The sequence below is a fragment of the Leptosomus discolor genome, chromosome Z, assembly GCF_034619465.1.
Source record: "Leptosomus discolor isolate bLepDis1 chromosome Z, bLepDis1.hap2, whole genome shotgun sequence".
NCBI lineage: Eukaryota > Metazoa > Chordata > Aves > Leptosomiformes > Leptosomidae > Leptosomus > Leptosomus discolor.
In genome coordinates this window covers 73311520-73327543 of record NC_141419.1, presented here as the reverse complement: position 1 = coordinate 73327543, position 16024 = coordinate 73311520, and the positions used below count along the sequence as shown (strand labels likewise).

Genomic DNA, 16024 nt, shown 5'->3' with positions numbered 1-16024 from the left:
GGCGGCGGGCGCGGCTCCCTCCGACGGCCGACACCTGCGCGGGGGTGGGCGGGGAGGGGCGCCGCGCGGCCCCGCCCCGCTGCACCTACACGCGGCCGCCCCGCCCCGCGCCGCCCGCCGCCACCAATCCGCACCCGCCTCCCGCCCCCCTCCCTACGCCGTTTGCGCAGGCAGCGCTGTTTCCGCAGTGGGTCGGAGTGCTGGCTCCCCCCGGTCCTCGGGAGCCCGATGTGACCCGCCAGAGAAAATGGCGGCGGCGGCGGGGAATCGCACCTCGTCGTCGGGATTATCCTCGGGCAGCGGCGGGGAGGCGGCCGCCGCCGCCGCCTGCGGGAGCCTGAAGGGCGGCGCGGTCGCGGGGAGTGTCGCCGGGAGCGGCGGGGGGCTCCTGCGGGAGGCGGGCGGCGGCGGCGGCTGCCGGGAGCAGCGCTCTGACTGGAGACGGAAGCAGCTGCGCAAAGTGCGGAGCGTGGAGCTGGACCGGCTGCCCGAGGCTCCCCTCTTCCTCGCCGCCGCTCCGACCGCCTCCTCCTCTTCCTCCTCGCCGGAGCCCCTCGAGACGCTGCTGCTCCACTGCCTGCCCGGGCCGCCGCGCTCCAGCCCCGCCAGCCCGGCTGCCTCCCCCAGCCGCTGCGCCGAGCTCCTGGAGCCGCTGCCGGCGGGGAGCCCGGCGGGGACCGACACCACCGCGGAGCGGAGGATGGAGGCGTCCCCCCCGGCGAGGTGAGGGGGCGCCGCGAGGCGGGGTGGGTGGGTGGGCAGGGCTCGACCCCGGGCGGCGGCGAGTGACAGCGGTGGCGGTGGGGCTGTTCCCGCGGGGAGGGCTCAGTGGTGGGTTGCGGCGCCTCGTTCCCCTCCCCGCCGGCGCCCGGCCGCCGCCTGGCCGCGGGCCGGCAGCGGATGCGGGGGCGGCGGGAGGTGCCCGCGGAGCGCAGGGCCGGGGCGCGGCGGGCAGCCCTCGCCCGCCGCCTTCCCCCGGGGCGCGGGGGGCACCTGGTGTGTGGGTGAGGGAGCGAGGCCGGCCGTCGGGCCGGGCTGCCCCGCCGGCCGCCCGCAGCTGTCAGCGGGGCCCGGGAGCCGGCGCCGGAGGAGCCGAGCCGCGGGGGGCGATGTGTGGGTTTGCGGGGCGTGCTTTTGTGTATGACTTGCGCTCGGGTCCCGACGGGCGTTGAGGTGTGAGTTGGGGGTGGCGGCGGGGGCCGAGTGTGCCAGCCGCTGGCTCTCGGGGCGAGCAGAGCCCGTTGGCTCTGCCCGCGCCTCTGCGGGGCCGGGGCCGAGCTGCGCCGCGGCTCGGGCGGCGGCTGCGGTCCTGCTCCGGGTGCTCGCCGAGCAGCTGGCCGTTTCCTGCGCTGTCCTAGCAGCTTGCTGCACAAAACTGAGTGGTTTTTTTTGTTTTTGTTTTTAAAGGACATCTCCTAACTCTGATTTGCAGCGTCGTGATATTGCAGAACCGATTTCTTTAATTCTTAGTAAGGGGAGGAAAGAGGCTTTCAAACGTAAACGTGATCCTTTTTTTTTTTTTTTTCCCAAGAGAAAGTAATTTTATAGTCGTTCAGTCTAGGTGATGCGTTTCAGTGGTTTCATTTAGTGCCCTGGTGTTTGTAGCCCGTATTTGTCTTCCTAAGTCCATTTTCTTGTAGAACTGCCCATGTTCTGCATATTTGATATGTGTAGGAGTATGTGGGATGAAAACAAACTCACGTCCATGGTGAAGCAGTTTCAGTACTTCAGAGCATGTTTCAGCTTTAATGTGCACTTGCTGGGTTTAACTGGTATGTGTGTGGTAAGGCACTGCAGTAGTGACGGTGTAATTTTGATGTGAAGTTGACAATTTCGTATGGATTTCTTGTAAGGTTCTATATGATGAGGACTGTGCAGCCTAAGTACTTAGTATTAACATCCAAGGACCTATTTTAATGCTGCCTTACGGTTTGTCGGGCTGACTAGTTAAACCTCATAAGAAATCTAGTTCCAGTTTGGGCGTGTGACTTGTGTATTCTTTTCAGTTGTGTCTTATGTCAGTCGAACACCAAGGATATTTTTTTAAAGGTTGCCTTATCATGAGACTAATAAGAACTGTTTTATAGACCTATGTCCTGTTTATATGAATTCTCATCGGTTCAGGTGGATTTTGGTGTGTTTCTAGGGCAGTGTAAAAATACTTGATATGCTGTGGTCATAACAAATAAGAAATGCCTCTGTACTTACAGAAGAATTAGTGGGAAATCTTAAGTGGTTTTGGGGGGAGAAATAATGTATGAATTTGAGTAACTTGTCTTTTTAGGACTCTTACCACCGTTCTTGTCTCTGTTAAGTAATGAAGTTGTAATGTACTGTGTCTTATGATATGGTTGTAGCCAGCTTTCAAGGAAAATAGTGAATCAGCATCAAAACACGTTTAAAACAACTCAGAGTCTCATGCTGATAGCAAGTGGAAATTAGGCTTGATACTGGTCGTTAAAGAAGATCAATATATGTCGCATCAATGCTGAAACACTGAGTCCATCCTTGCTAGTCAGTCCTACAGCAGCAGTGACAGAGCAGCTGTGGAATTTTTTCCTTTCACATGGACAGTTTTGCTTACTTTTAAGTACCTGCATTTGGACAAGTCAGTGTTTTGAGTATGTGTACAAGTTAAAACCCTTCTCCTAAATACTCTGACATTTAACTAGGAATGCTAACAAATCACAGAAAATACTAAATGCCAGGTGGTTTTCTCTTTGGTATTTTATTGAGATAGTCTACTTTGAATTTGTCACAAGCACAGTTGAAAATACACGGCAATATTAATAGTGATTGTTCTTCAGAAATACTCTACATGAGCATTTGTAGGATATCTCCGTAATTCTGTATGTCATGTTACCAGTAAACAGATGTTGGACAAAGTACTACTTTGTCGGGACGTATCAAGAATTTAAAACATCTCTCTGCCCTTATTGTAATATTAATTGACTTGTTCTAGCTGAAGGAGGGAGGTTAATTTGTAACTGAGTAACAGTGAGTGTATTACACATTAAATTTGTGTGTGTGGCTGTTGCCCAGACATTTATTAAGAGGCAAACTGAATCAAAATAATGTATTATGTGGAGGTTTTCTGTTCTGTTTTTAAATACAGTATCTATGCTTTCCTGTAAGGATCTACTGTTAGTTAAAAGATACTGTGCTGGCTCCAAAGTCCCCCTATTAGTCTCTTTGGTATTACAGTTACTTTCTTTTTAAATTGATTTTCTGTTTATACTGGAAGATCTGCATGAGCCTCAGAATAAAGCTGAGAAGGGAAATAGTCTCTGTTAAGTCCTAAATGTAAATGTTACCTTTTCTCTTTAATCTCTCAAGATTCTGCTTGTCATTGGAGAGCAAATATTTTCACTAAAAGCTTGTGAACATTCTAAGCTATCTTTTTATATCACTGTAAGAGGAGGAGGGAGTTGTTTTACTACGAAATGCAGCTTCAACACAAAACACTTCAGACCTCTTATCCCGTATCTATACTGACAGTATATTGATTTGGTTTATATAAAAAGATCCAAACAGTGAGTTCAGTGATAACTGTAGTATGATTTCTTGTAACTTGAGGGAAATCCATGAAGGCAAAATGCACCTCCTTCTCTGAGACCTTAACAATGTTCTTTTAAAACATTCAGACCCTTCAAGTGATATTTATTTGTGTCTGAAATTGGTGTAGGTGATTTACTACATCCCCAAGTACATCTTTAGCTATACTGCCATGACCATGTTTTTATAAAAATGAAAAGCAGTAAATGCTGCAGTTCATCTCTTCTGTATATAGTAACCATGTACTATGTGACTTGTGAAAATTAAGTATTTGCATTTGAAAATATATATGCTAGATAAGGCAGACTTGTCAGGTAGTTCAGTTGCAAGACAACCTTTGAAGATATTTATATTGTATTTTCTGCGGTTGCTCTTTGAACCTGCTAGAGACACCAAAGTCCGTGAAACTGAAGTTTTGACTATATGTACAAATGTACTAGTAAAATCTCAGCAGTTTTAGCTCTGCTTATCAATTTGTAGCACCTTTGACTTTTAAAGGAAGGCATGAATGCTTTAACAGAGCACTGGACTGGGCAACGGGGTGGGAACAGAGGGAGAGCACATACAGTGAAGGCACAGCATGGCCAAGGTTTCACTTGCCTTTTTTTTTTTTCTGAAATGATGATAGCTTTCTCTGTTTGTATTGTCAAAATGTAGCTAAGGTAAAAAGTACAGCTTGTTATTGCCCTTGGCTTTTCTTAGCCTAGGTAAAATGTAATGTTATGTGTTCTAACCAAGTCCATAATGCTGGATATTTTTAACTGGCTGCTTAAATAACCCACCACATTTTCTACTTCCAGTTTGAGCTGGATACTACTGTGAGACAGAATTCACTTCCTACCTCTTCTGTGCTCTGTGGCTTGAGAGTACTTTTGGAAGAGGGTCACCCTCTACCGTGTCTGATTTTTATCACTCTTAGTTATTGCAAGTGGTAGGGTTCTGCTTAAATGGTCTGATCTGGTATGGCAGTTTCTTTTGTTCCTATGCAAAGTAAATAGATTGTAACTAACTAATCTGGAGCTTTCTGTCTCATTGGATTTAGTGATACTAAAGATTCGGTCTCCACTGTCACTCAGTGGAATCTAAGTACTGCTCAGTGTGATACCTGTGTGTAGACATGTGCAATTGTGTCTTACCCAAAGGTCAAACATGTAGAGTACAAGATTTGAAGATCAGTTTTTCCTTTTGTACGATGGATTTGAATTTCGTGAGATCTTTTAGGGTGCCAATACATTTGTCATTGTTTGAAGTTGGAGTAAAGGTAGCAATGCAGCTGTGCGCAAGTTTATCCTGATGCAGGAGAGGATGGATGAGACAGGAGTGAAAGCAAGCAGCTGGGGGTGGGGTGACTGTGGGAATGCCTCTGTTGGCTTTTGCTGGCTTCCAGTATTGGTGAAACTTGGCTTAAGCTTGTTTAAAATAGAAATTATGTGTTGCCATGTAGCTGTTCTTTAAGCAAACTTGTAAAGCTAGTTTTCGGCAGAAGTGATGATAAGAGAACAGATCTGGTTTGAGTTCTGAGTTTCTAATGTTAATCTTGATGTTCTCGGAGGATTCTCTGCAAAGACCCAAGGGTGTCTTGTTTTACTTTTTATCTGCTCTGCTCTCACTTAAAATTCTAGAATTACAGTTCATTCTTTTGCTTGAGACAAAGTGGACAGTAAGCCTTTGAGGGCTTCATTACTTGTCTCTGGGTGACTAGGAGAACGTGGTTAAGTGGAAAGTTGCTTTCTCTTGCTTGCCTCCCTTTTTATCTTTACCCGGAGGCTTTGCCTGCAGGATGCTTCCAGTTTCCTGTCTCACGCTGTAAAACTGGAGAATCCTGCTCAGTGGTGAATGGTCTTGATTAATTTTTTTATAAGAGATGTTTGGGATTTTGATGTTTTTATTGTATGTGTTTTGGAGTTTTTTTGTTTGTTTCTTGGTTTGTGGGTTTAGGAGGGGGTGGGGTTTGGGGTTTTTATTGGTGTTTTTGTTGTTGTTGTTATTGAAAGATGAGTTTTGTTGGCTCTCAGCTGAAAAATGCCCAGAAAAAAAGAGCAGCTCTATTTACTTGATACTTAAGAGTAATTTGAAATGGGGAATTGTTTACCTTCTGTCTAGAAACTGATTAAATGCTTTTCAAATTGTCTTAATAAAGGCCAATAGAGCCATCACTCCCTCTCAGTTTTGCTCAGAAACATCCTTTTTTTTTTTTTTCTGGTAGCGCTCAGCATCTAATGACTAAGGATTTGAAGGTGTTTACAAAAAGTGTTTTTTTTTCTTTAAACTTGGAATGTCATTGAGTATTCCTGTTCCTCTGCTATGAGATTAAACTGGAATTCAAGTCAGTCTACCTCCGTTTCGTGCTGTCTCCATGTATTTCTTTTGTGTTGCTGAGTTGTAAATCATTCACATCATTCATGGAAATACAACATGATACTGTTTGTTCTCATCTCTCTTGTCCTAGTATTCTGATTTGTAGTGGAATGACTGCTAATATGCTTTTCACACCGGGTGTCTTCAGTTCTTCCCTGGTATTTCTCATCAATAGATTTCACACTGCTGTTGACACTGCAGCTCCTTGTAACTTACCCAGGGTCACTGTGGAAGGTGGGAGTAGATTGCTGGAAAAATGAGTTGCATCTGCTAGACCGCGCTGACATCTGATCATGTCTGACATTTTGTTTTCTGAGCTCTTTTCCATCCTTTTTTTGAGCATCCAGTCATCTTGCTTTTGATCAAACTGAAATCAGTCTTTGCTCAGCTGTTAGCAGTGATGATCAGGTTCTTTTGTGACCTGGTATTTAACCCTCAAAGGTATGCAACTAATACTCCTTGTTTTGGCCCACAGATATGCATTTTATTTTACTAGTCATTTCTCTCAAATGCCCTCTTACACCCTAAGAATTTTTTGTATGTCCTGTGTGACCATCATACTTGTATCTTCAGGATTGTTTCTTTCAGATATTTTTGGTATAAATATTTTCTGTGTTGAAAGAAAAAAACCCCGTAATTTGTGATAATACTAAATTGAGAAACTGGTTTTTTTTTTTTTTTTTTAACAAATTGTCAGTGTTACCTCCCATTCTACTGCCAGTCAATACCTGCAGAATTTTATTTTATTAAATCTTTGTATTCTGTAAAAGGGAAGCTTCAAAGCTTGGCAGATAATAGGCTCTCCCCATTACCTTCAGGTAATATTTAAGTTCTGCACCCGGAGAGGCATACAAAATGCAGATATCTGAAATGTATGGTAAAATGTGCGGTGACTGCCAGTTTGCTGTTCATGTAGAGTTTGAGTTTGTCAGGTTAATACACTCCAGGAGGCAAGTGTTTGTTTATTGTCATGGTTAAGAGAATATTCTAATTGCTTTGAATTATGACAGTACCTTAATTTCTATTTGCTGAATATGTACTTTGAATTCCTGTGTAGTCACAGTTTTCTCAGTTTATTGATATCTTACACTTTTTTACTTCTTCGGTGTTTTAGGCTGTGGAGTTGCCATGTATGATACTAATATTCCTTTCCATTTTTTTCTCTCGTTGCAAGTTTTAACCTTACCACCAGATATGTAATCAGTATCTTAAATGTTTCCATAAAATAAATCTGAAATGTTTGTTATTTTACTAAAGTAAATACCTCTACAGATGCCTAGCCTATGTCTAAAGACTCGTTTGCTTAATGTAAGAAAATGTCACAGTTGTGACTAGCATGGCAGCTCACTGAAACAGTGCTAATGTGTTCTTAAAAATTTGGAAAGGATCTCCCATATGAAGGATCCATATTCCTTATTAATTTTGTTAGATTGTTCATACAAATAAAACATAGGTGATGGCTCCTATAGTTGTGTAGAATTCTCAGGCAGTTCAGCCTTGAAATGGAAATGTGAGCAGCTGCTTTTTAAATGGAGCAGAGAGATGGAGTTTCTCTTAAAACTGTATTAATATGCATAAGTTTATTTTTAAAAAGTTATTTCAACAACTTTTGCACATAGTTGCAAAAAGTGAGCGCTTCTGTAAATATAGAACAGATGTTAATTTGTAGGGGTTTTGACTATAAGTTCTGCATTTATCTGTAGTGAACATGTCAATACAGTAGGTTTCCTGATCCCTGCAGGCACATTGGATGCCCCAGCCTGTAGGAAGCGCTGGGGCACTGGGGTTTCTATTAGGTTTTCCATGGTAAGTGTAGAAACTAGTTCTTCTATACTGCCCAGCAAATGCAGCCGGACGCTTCACTGCCTGCCCTGTAGTGGTGGCTGCTGGCTTCTGGCAAGGTCACTGTAACCAGCAGAACTAGCTTTCTCTTTGAACCTCCAAGGTTACAGCCAGGATCTCCTGCACTGGCACGTTCTGCTCCACACAGGCTCGTACACACCTTCTTCAAACATCTTAAAATTAACTGAGAGTTCCAGTTTCTTCCCCTGAAAAGAATTTACTTTTGAGTTGCAACTGCCTGTTTGGTATCCCTCTCAGAGATTCATGTGAGGAGGAGAAGAGGTACATGGGGATGAGATCTTAAAGACATGCAGACTTTAAGCCAGTATTACAGGAAGAGGGAGGAGAAAGAGCTCCTTCCTCCCTGCCACCCCTCGCTCCGGCCTTGTATACAAGAAAGCATGAAATGAAACTCCTTAAGCCGTGCAGATCTTTGGCAGAGAGCAGTGCAGATAGTCTTCAGGGTTGTCATTTTAGAAGTGCATTGTGCCAAACTGATATAAAAAAGATTGGATGACGGATCTGTTTGGTTTCTCTCACTGTGAAGATTGACATGCAGACTGACACTCATTTTGTGAGAAGACAGGTAATTGCCATTAGGGAGCTGTGTAGTAAAATATTTTGGATTAAACTAAGGCATTTTCCGTCTGTGCAAAGTTGTGAGGTGTTTTCATGAAAAGATGCTTTAAGTTTTGTAAACAAACATAAGCTAATACCCTCAGCAAGCTGAATGAGGAGAAATATTAATGATTGGCAGAGTGTTTGGCTTAAGTGATAAAGGGCAATTTAGAAGTGCTGCAGTGGGTTACAGTGGTGTAATGGCCTAACCATTGCTTTTGGCTTCTGCTGCAGGTCAGCATTTCTCCATTCAAAATGGTTACTGTTGTCACTCATTTCAGCTATATTGTTGGTAGTGAAGGATTCAGTTCTTAAAAAGAAAGGTTTTTCCGTGTATAGGTACTTCAAAGCCAGATGGGTCTAAGTGACTTTCTTCTGAGTGGAAACCATGGAGGAAAGGGTTAGAAAGCAGTAGATCAGTAAAATAAACAAATGTGAAGTGTTTCTTGTACCTGGGCTGCTCATTATTTCGGTCCAAAAGAATTTCTCAGGCCAAGCTTTTTCCTATCCACAAAAGAAGAGAAGTCAGCGTTTACAGACCACATTCCTAAACTCTCCTACAAATTCTGTTTCTTTGCTACAGTAGAAGCTGGATTTCACTTTCTGAAGGAAAAAAAAAAAGTAATTGTTAGAAGGCTTTGAACTGAAAATTGCCCTATGAGATGTCCATGAGAAAGTTCTTGATGACATCTCGTTCAAATGTTTACTGTCTGTACCAAATACATCAGTGTCAGTAACTTTCCTTGGCTGTTGCTCTTTGGATACTTGGTATAATGTGTTTATTAATAATATCACAAACCTATGTGAAAGGTCCTGCATTTCTCAGAAAGGTGCTGTCTTTAACCAAATCTTCCCCTATTTTCTCTAATGATATTAAACTAATGAAACTGGTTAATGTTCATTTTTCCAAACTGATTTGGAGTATAATTATACTTAGTCTTGAAATTATTTACACTGAAAATTTTGAAGTATAGATGAGCTCTTTAGAAAGTTGTGTTTACGTGTAGTAAGAGGAACAGTGCCACCATATCTTCAGTTCTGTCTTTTAAGTATGTGGTTAAGTTCCGGCATGTTCAGGTACGATGGTAAACCATCTTGTCCTGGTAAATATGCTGAAGTATATAATTCTCCTTAGTACCTCAGCAGAAAATTAGTGTGCTCTACTGTTTGCTTGTTCTGACCTGCTCTGAGCCGCCTGTTTGTGGCAGTATGTTACAGTTCTGCTGCTAGTGGGCATGCCCAGCAAAGCCAAGTGGGGAAGGACAACTGCTTCAGCATTATGAAATCAGCTATGTACGAATAACGTTCCTGTATTTTAAAATGGACCACAAATGGGAATATAGGTCCAGTGCCAGGGCAGGACACTTGTAGACCCTGGGCAGTCTGCAGGGGAGAGCACAGCCAGAACTTTTAGGCTTTTGGCTTCCTTTCAGCCCACAAGGTGGACTGCCGAGGACCTAGCAAGAGGAACTAGTAGGAAATCTGCCAGCTTCTACCACGTAGACAAAAATTCCATAGGAGCTTCATCAAAATGGGTCTCTGACTTTTTCTGAGTTGACAAATAATATTTTTTTAAAAAGTATTTCTTTCCATGCAGAAGCTTAGCTGTATGTGTAAGTATTTCTGCTGTCTTTAATGTACTCTCATGTGCATAAGTAGTTGAGACCTAAATAACCATCAATAGCTAGGACTTAGACAAAAATACTGGTTTTAATCTTGTGAGTGAGCCTCTAGTAAAACCCTTATGCAATGGTGGAACCTCATAGGCTTTATTGGTATTCTTTGTGAGCAGGTATTCACTTCTTGTGTACCTATCCCATTTGTGGTATTGGTGCCTTAGGCTAAAGTAATAAACCTTGATTTACTGAGTAGGTGAAACTTCTGTAATCTGGGTTTCATTCAAAGCATGAATAGCAATTCAGAGGAAAATCGTGACCTGAATTGCCATTATGCCCACCTTGGAGTTACACGTGACTCTTGGGGGGTTCTGAGTGCAGCTTCACTGCTTGTCAACTCTGTCAAGCTGCTGGCAGCAGGGCAGTGCTAGTATGCAACCTGTTGTACTCACAATGACTAGGTAAGTGCTGTGCATCTTGCAGCCCTCAGCTACATAAAACCTGGTAGAGCACCGACATATAAGGTTAGCAAGGTAGACCATCTCTGATGCTTCAGGCAGCAGATGCCTATAGGGCTTGGTGAAGAAGCAGGATGCGAGATCTGGTAGTCTGGTATGTGTTACAAACTGCGAAGACCTGATTCTAAGAGGTTCTCCACATATAAATGTGGGTGTCAGTTTACCTATGTTTAGCAGTCTTGGGTTGTTTCTGTCTAGGCCGTGCTGATTTGTGAAATAGCTAAAAATGTTGAGTTTGTCATGATTAAAACCCTGATTCGAAGGATGTGACAGTGCAAGTTGTCAAAAGTAAAAATACCACTTTTTCCTTTTTAAATTCTTTTAATATATGTAGGACCTTTTAACTATAAATAGATATACAGAAGGAACCATAAGACTTTGAAAAAATACTCAAGTTTGCTTTTTCCAGCTTATTAGGAAATGATTGAGCTCTGTTCCAATTGATATTTGTAAGGAAAGAATAAATTTACCTTCTCTGGTTACCATTGGTACAAAATGTACGTTAAGTTTCTCTGATCGTAGAGCGAAAAGGGCTCTACATCTCAATTTGCACAACTAGTAAGTAGGTAAACTGGATTGGAACAAAGCCAAAACCATGTGGAGGACTGATTTATGCAATTGCAGTGTTTTCCAAACTGTGAAATGTTGTCATCTGTGCAAGAGCTCTGATGGCTATACTAGTTGGGACTAGCTGTGCTCTGTCTCCCCTCTGTGGGGAGAACACAGCTTGTGTTGTGGGAGCTGGTACCTTAAGAAGGATAGGCTCTTTTTTCCCTTAAGTACTTCAGTTGATCTCTGGGGGAGAACACATTGTTGCCTCTGGATTTCAAAACACTTTCTTGTGCAGCGAACATGATGACAAACAGTTTTATATTTTGGTAGAGGCACAAAGCAGGCCTGTGGATTTTGCCCTGAAGAAATGTTGGGAACTTTTTTTTTTGCTTGAAACCACAAATAATTAGTGCGTAAGCATAGAATGCAGTCGAAGTTTTCATTGCAGTTACAACTGGGCAAGGTTTTGGCATTTGTCAGTAACAGTCAGTCTATCCAGTCTTCCCTCAGGTTTCTTTACAATCACTTTCAGAAAAGAAAAAATACTATGCAGAACTTGCTCTTTTTCCCCCTTAACTTCCCTTTAGAGAATTAACATCTCCTGTCATGAAGGCCCAATGTCTGCCTCATTGCATTTCTGAGCCTTATTGTGACATTTTGATACCTAAAAGGAAATGGGAAATGAGACAATATGGGTCTAGCACTGTTACTCCCTTTCCATGTTCAAATAAATGGCATGTTTTTATAACTGGGAGGGGATAAAGCTGGCTCTCACAACGGAAGTGGTTAGTGTAGCTGGTTCTTACCGTGGCGACTTTTGATAAGGATTTGTTGAGTTACTGTATACTTATATGCAGTGACTAGAATTATCTGTAATTACAGGATTTAAAGTGTTTAACTCTTTCAGTTTAGTTACATTAGTCCTTCAGAAGCTGCAAATGGGAGGTTGGGGTGTAACAGTTGACTATTCCATATTTGTACAGCAGCTTTCTTCTAACTTTGGTAGATGCATGGCAGGCTGGCTAATGCTTAACCCAGACATATTAAGCAAGTAGTTGGGAAGGCTGTCTTCTGAAAGTGTTGACCTTCCCTGTCTGCAGTGTTCAAAGAGATGCAGTTTGGGTCCTGCGTCTGAATGTTGACATAGTACTTGTTGTTAGAATATGACTGAAGCTGACTGTGCAAATGCCTTTAGTTTTCCAGGGTAGGATTAGTTACGTGACTGTGTCCTTCGCTGGTCCTGTGCAGTCGAGGCTGAAGTCAGCCTATTCCTTGTTCCATTTCAAAGGCATGTCTTCCTTCTGACATCTGCATGGACTTGGTGCTCTGTCGTGCTAGTCACAGATTGCTTGTCAGTTTAGTGTAGCAATTAGAGGATGGGGCCAGGCTCTTCTCAGTGGTGCTCAGCGACAGGACAGGGGGCAACGAGCACAAGGTGGAACACAGGAAGTTCCGCTTGAAAATGAGGAGGAACTTCTTTACTCTGATGGGGACAGAGAACTGGAACACTCAGGCTGCCTGGAGAGATGGTGGAATCTCCTTCTCTGGAGATATTCAGAACCCGCCTGGACGCGTTCCTGTGTGCCCTGCTCTAGGCTAACCTGCTTTGGCGGGGGAGTTGGACCAGATGATCTCCAGAGGTCCCTTCCAACTCCTACCATTCTGTGATTAATTCAATGGGTGACATCAGTCTTCAGCTTCTAGTTCACAGCCAGGTCACTTCCAGTACCTAGTATAAGGTTAACTTGTTCAGAAATGTATTTCCCTAAACAGTTCATTAGTAAGACACAAGGGCATGACTTGGTTCACACACAGACTTTCCTGCAACTCTAGTTCACCAGTGTTACCTGGAAACTAGGTTTTCTCTGGTCTTCTACATGGTTTCATTGTGATGTAGTTTCATAGTGATTTGAAAAGCACTTGCACACCTGTTTAAACAAGTGAGACTGCTTTCTTGGTTACTGTCCTATTTTTGAGAGGCTGCTACTGTGATATAAGTCCTCACGATAAGAAGTGAAATAAGTCTGACATCTTTAGTAATCACAAATGTTTGCTTAATCTTTGGATATTTTACTAGCTTTAAATAAGGAACTTATCTGTGTGTTAAAGCAAATGCTTTTAATGTCCCCTTTTCTTAGACTTTTGTCTTGTGAAAGTCTTTCAAAATAGTATGCTTTTCATTGACCTTAAAATCAGCATATTGCAAGCGTGTTTCAGTGACTTATAAGATATCTGATCATGCATTGATTTAACATAAGATTCCTTTTGTAATCTCTTAGTACATGGCAATGCCATTATACTAGAGCCCCTTCCAGAGTTGTAAGAGGTGTGGATTTTTTCCCCACTTCTTTTATTCTTTCAAAGTGAAACATACATTGTGTAGCAAAGTAGAGAAAATGAAGTTGGATTATGAATTTGTAATAGTCAGACAAATTCTGGGATAGGTTTTTTACTGTGTCACGTTAACACAAAATGTTTAAGTAAGGTTGAAGGTCCATTCAGAGGAGTCCATAATACAGCAGGGTGGTCTCAAATGGAACTATAAACTAGTACAGCTGCCATGATGACTGCATCAGACTGCTTGGCAATCACTTGTTTAATATGATGCTGCTTTATTCTTTCATATGCTAATGGAGGACAGATGATGAGTAAAAGCTTTCTTGGTAGCACCTCAGGGAATTACTTCAGATTCCGTTGTTACTGATTTCCTTTGGGTGAAAGATATTTACTCTGTAACAAGGGAGATAATTTCCCCTTCCTTAAGTTGGTTCAGTGAAATCTTGCACTCTTATTTTCCACATTTTTATGACTGTTTCATTACTAGAGTAGGTATTACTACAAGTCACAGTCCTAGTTTGTGGTTTTAGTTTCTTATCTTTAAAGGTATTCTTTAAGAAAGCCCTACTCTGCTTTAGGTTATTACTGATTTTTGTATGGATTCAGGTTTTAAATTCTCAAATAGTTTGTGGAAGTGTGGACAACATGCAACTTAATGAGGTTTCACTTATGGCCGTTTCTGCAAAAAACACCTGTGTAACTTTTGGAGGAAAGCTTTATAAGGTAGATTTGACAATTCGATGTTTACAAATAAGAATGAATGTTCTTGAAGATAATTAGCTCTTCATTTACATTTCACTTAATTTTGAGTAAAACAGTTATGGCTGCTTGCAAATAAATCAGTTTTAAAATTTTGAATTGGTCTAGTGAGTCTAGTACAAAGAGTGAGCAATGAATAACTTGTCTCAGAAGGAAGGAAAAAAAAAAAGCCACAAAGCTAGAGACTCTTTTGAGTTGTGTGAGTTTAGATTTTTACAATGTGAAGATACTTTAACCTGGTTAAGGATACAGAGAATTACAGAAATTTGTTAAAACAGAAGTGAGTTGTGCTTCATCAGATCCAAAATCAAAAAAGGGTTAGGTAAGTTCGGCCTCACTTCTGCCTAAGATGTGTGCAGGTACTTGAATAGGATCACAAACCATACCAAAACTTCTAGCTAGGAACTTCGTCACTTTTTCATATCCAGTTGGATTCTCATTCAATGTAGTCTCATTTTCCTCATCATTAGGCCTTTTTTCCAAAGTAACAGTTTTAAAAACGTATTCTTGTCTTCTGTTGCTGCTTTCTAAATTGATGTACTTCTGTCTGAATGTTCATACAAAAAAATCTCATGAGTTACTCAAATTTATTTTAGATTTCAGTTAATAGTTTTGAATTTCTCTTGTCAGTTTTTGATCTATGGTTTTCTGGAGATAAATGCATCTTCTGTTCTTTTTTTCTTTACTGTGCCCTCTTTGATTAGAATTGCTTATGCAGAAAGTGAAGGTTGGATTTTAAATACAGCTGAAATATAGAATTACTTACTTAAATTTGAAGCCTAAATTTGGTGACAGCTTTGGGGGGCTTGGCATATGTTTAGAAATTGCTCCTATGGATACTTCCATATGATTTGGGAAGCTTTCATAATGTGAAGGCAGGGAGGGGAACAATCCAGAGCAGCAGTCATGGTAGTCTTTTCACTTCAGAAATGTAATACCCTCTTTTTCTGAAGCTGTCAATGGGAACAAATTAACAGAAGAAGACGTTTTTCAGCCAGTTTGCTCAAAGTGGTGTGGTTTATTCTGACTTTTTTAGGATTGAGTTCACAATATTAAACATTATTTGCATTATTAATTTGAAGTTGGAAGTGGTTAAGAATCTTGTGAGAATAATGCCAAAATTTTACTTTTCTCAAAGTACATAACTTGCTTGAGGTGCTTTTTGCTAAATGTTTTTGAAGAGAGACTAGCTGGCTTTTATCCACCAATTTGAAAACCAATACGGTTTTTTAAGGTCATCATTTTAGTGGACCAGAATTTGTTGCTGCATGAAGAAATTGTAAGATGGTTTTGCACAGAAATACAAGATTCAGTCAATGTTAGTTTAACCTTCGTTTAGACCAATGAAATAAAATGAACTGGAAAAGCTCTGGAAACAAGATTAAGATACACTTGAAAGCACAGATTCACTTAGTGCCTTTCTTATCTTAAGGCATTATGGTTTTCAAAACTACTGGAGAATCTTAATGAGAAACTGGTAATAAATTGAAGTAAAAAGTTGCTGCAGGAATCTCTGCATTAGTTTCAGAAATTCCTGTTAAAACTGCAGTGCAGAAAGTATCTCAGCTGGTGAATTTAGTGCTGTGAAGTGACTGAGGAACTCTTCTAGGTTAGTCCCAAAGTGAAATAGCAACATTTGCAAATGATCAGGCTTTTGGACCTTTGTAAAAGAAGATTGTTTCTCAGCCAGCCTCAAAACTTGTAGGCTGTGTTGATAGGGATTTGTCTGACAGTGGGATGTGGAGAGGAAGAGACACAGGTCTTGGCTTTACTGAAACTCTGAAGCTAGTTCAGCATTGTCATTTATGGCCTATTCTTCTGGATTTGCCTTTGTATGCATATGTTTCAAGTATTTTGGTGATGGGTGCA

At 41.8% G+C, this 16024-nt stretch overlaps 1 protein-coding gene across 1 annotated transcript in view; it reads left to right on the top strand.

The window, feature by feature from the left end:
- The first annotated feature begins 247 nt into the window (after positions 1 to 247).
- Positions 248 to 16024, top strand: part of MAP3K1 (mitogen-activated protein kinase kinase kinase 1) — a 59951-nt gene continuing 44174 nt past the window's right edge. Inside the window, exon 1 of the mRNA XM_086479482.1 lies at positions 248 to 723. Coding sequence (XP_086335608.1) covers positions 248 to 723 — 476 coding nt within the window. The remainder of the gene's footprint in view (positions 724 to 16024) is intronic.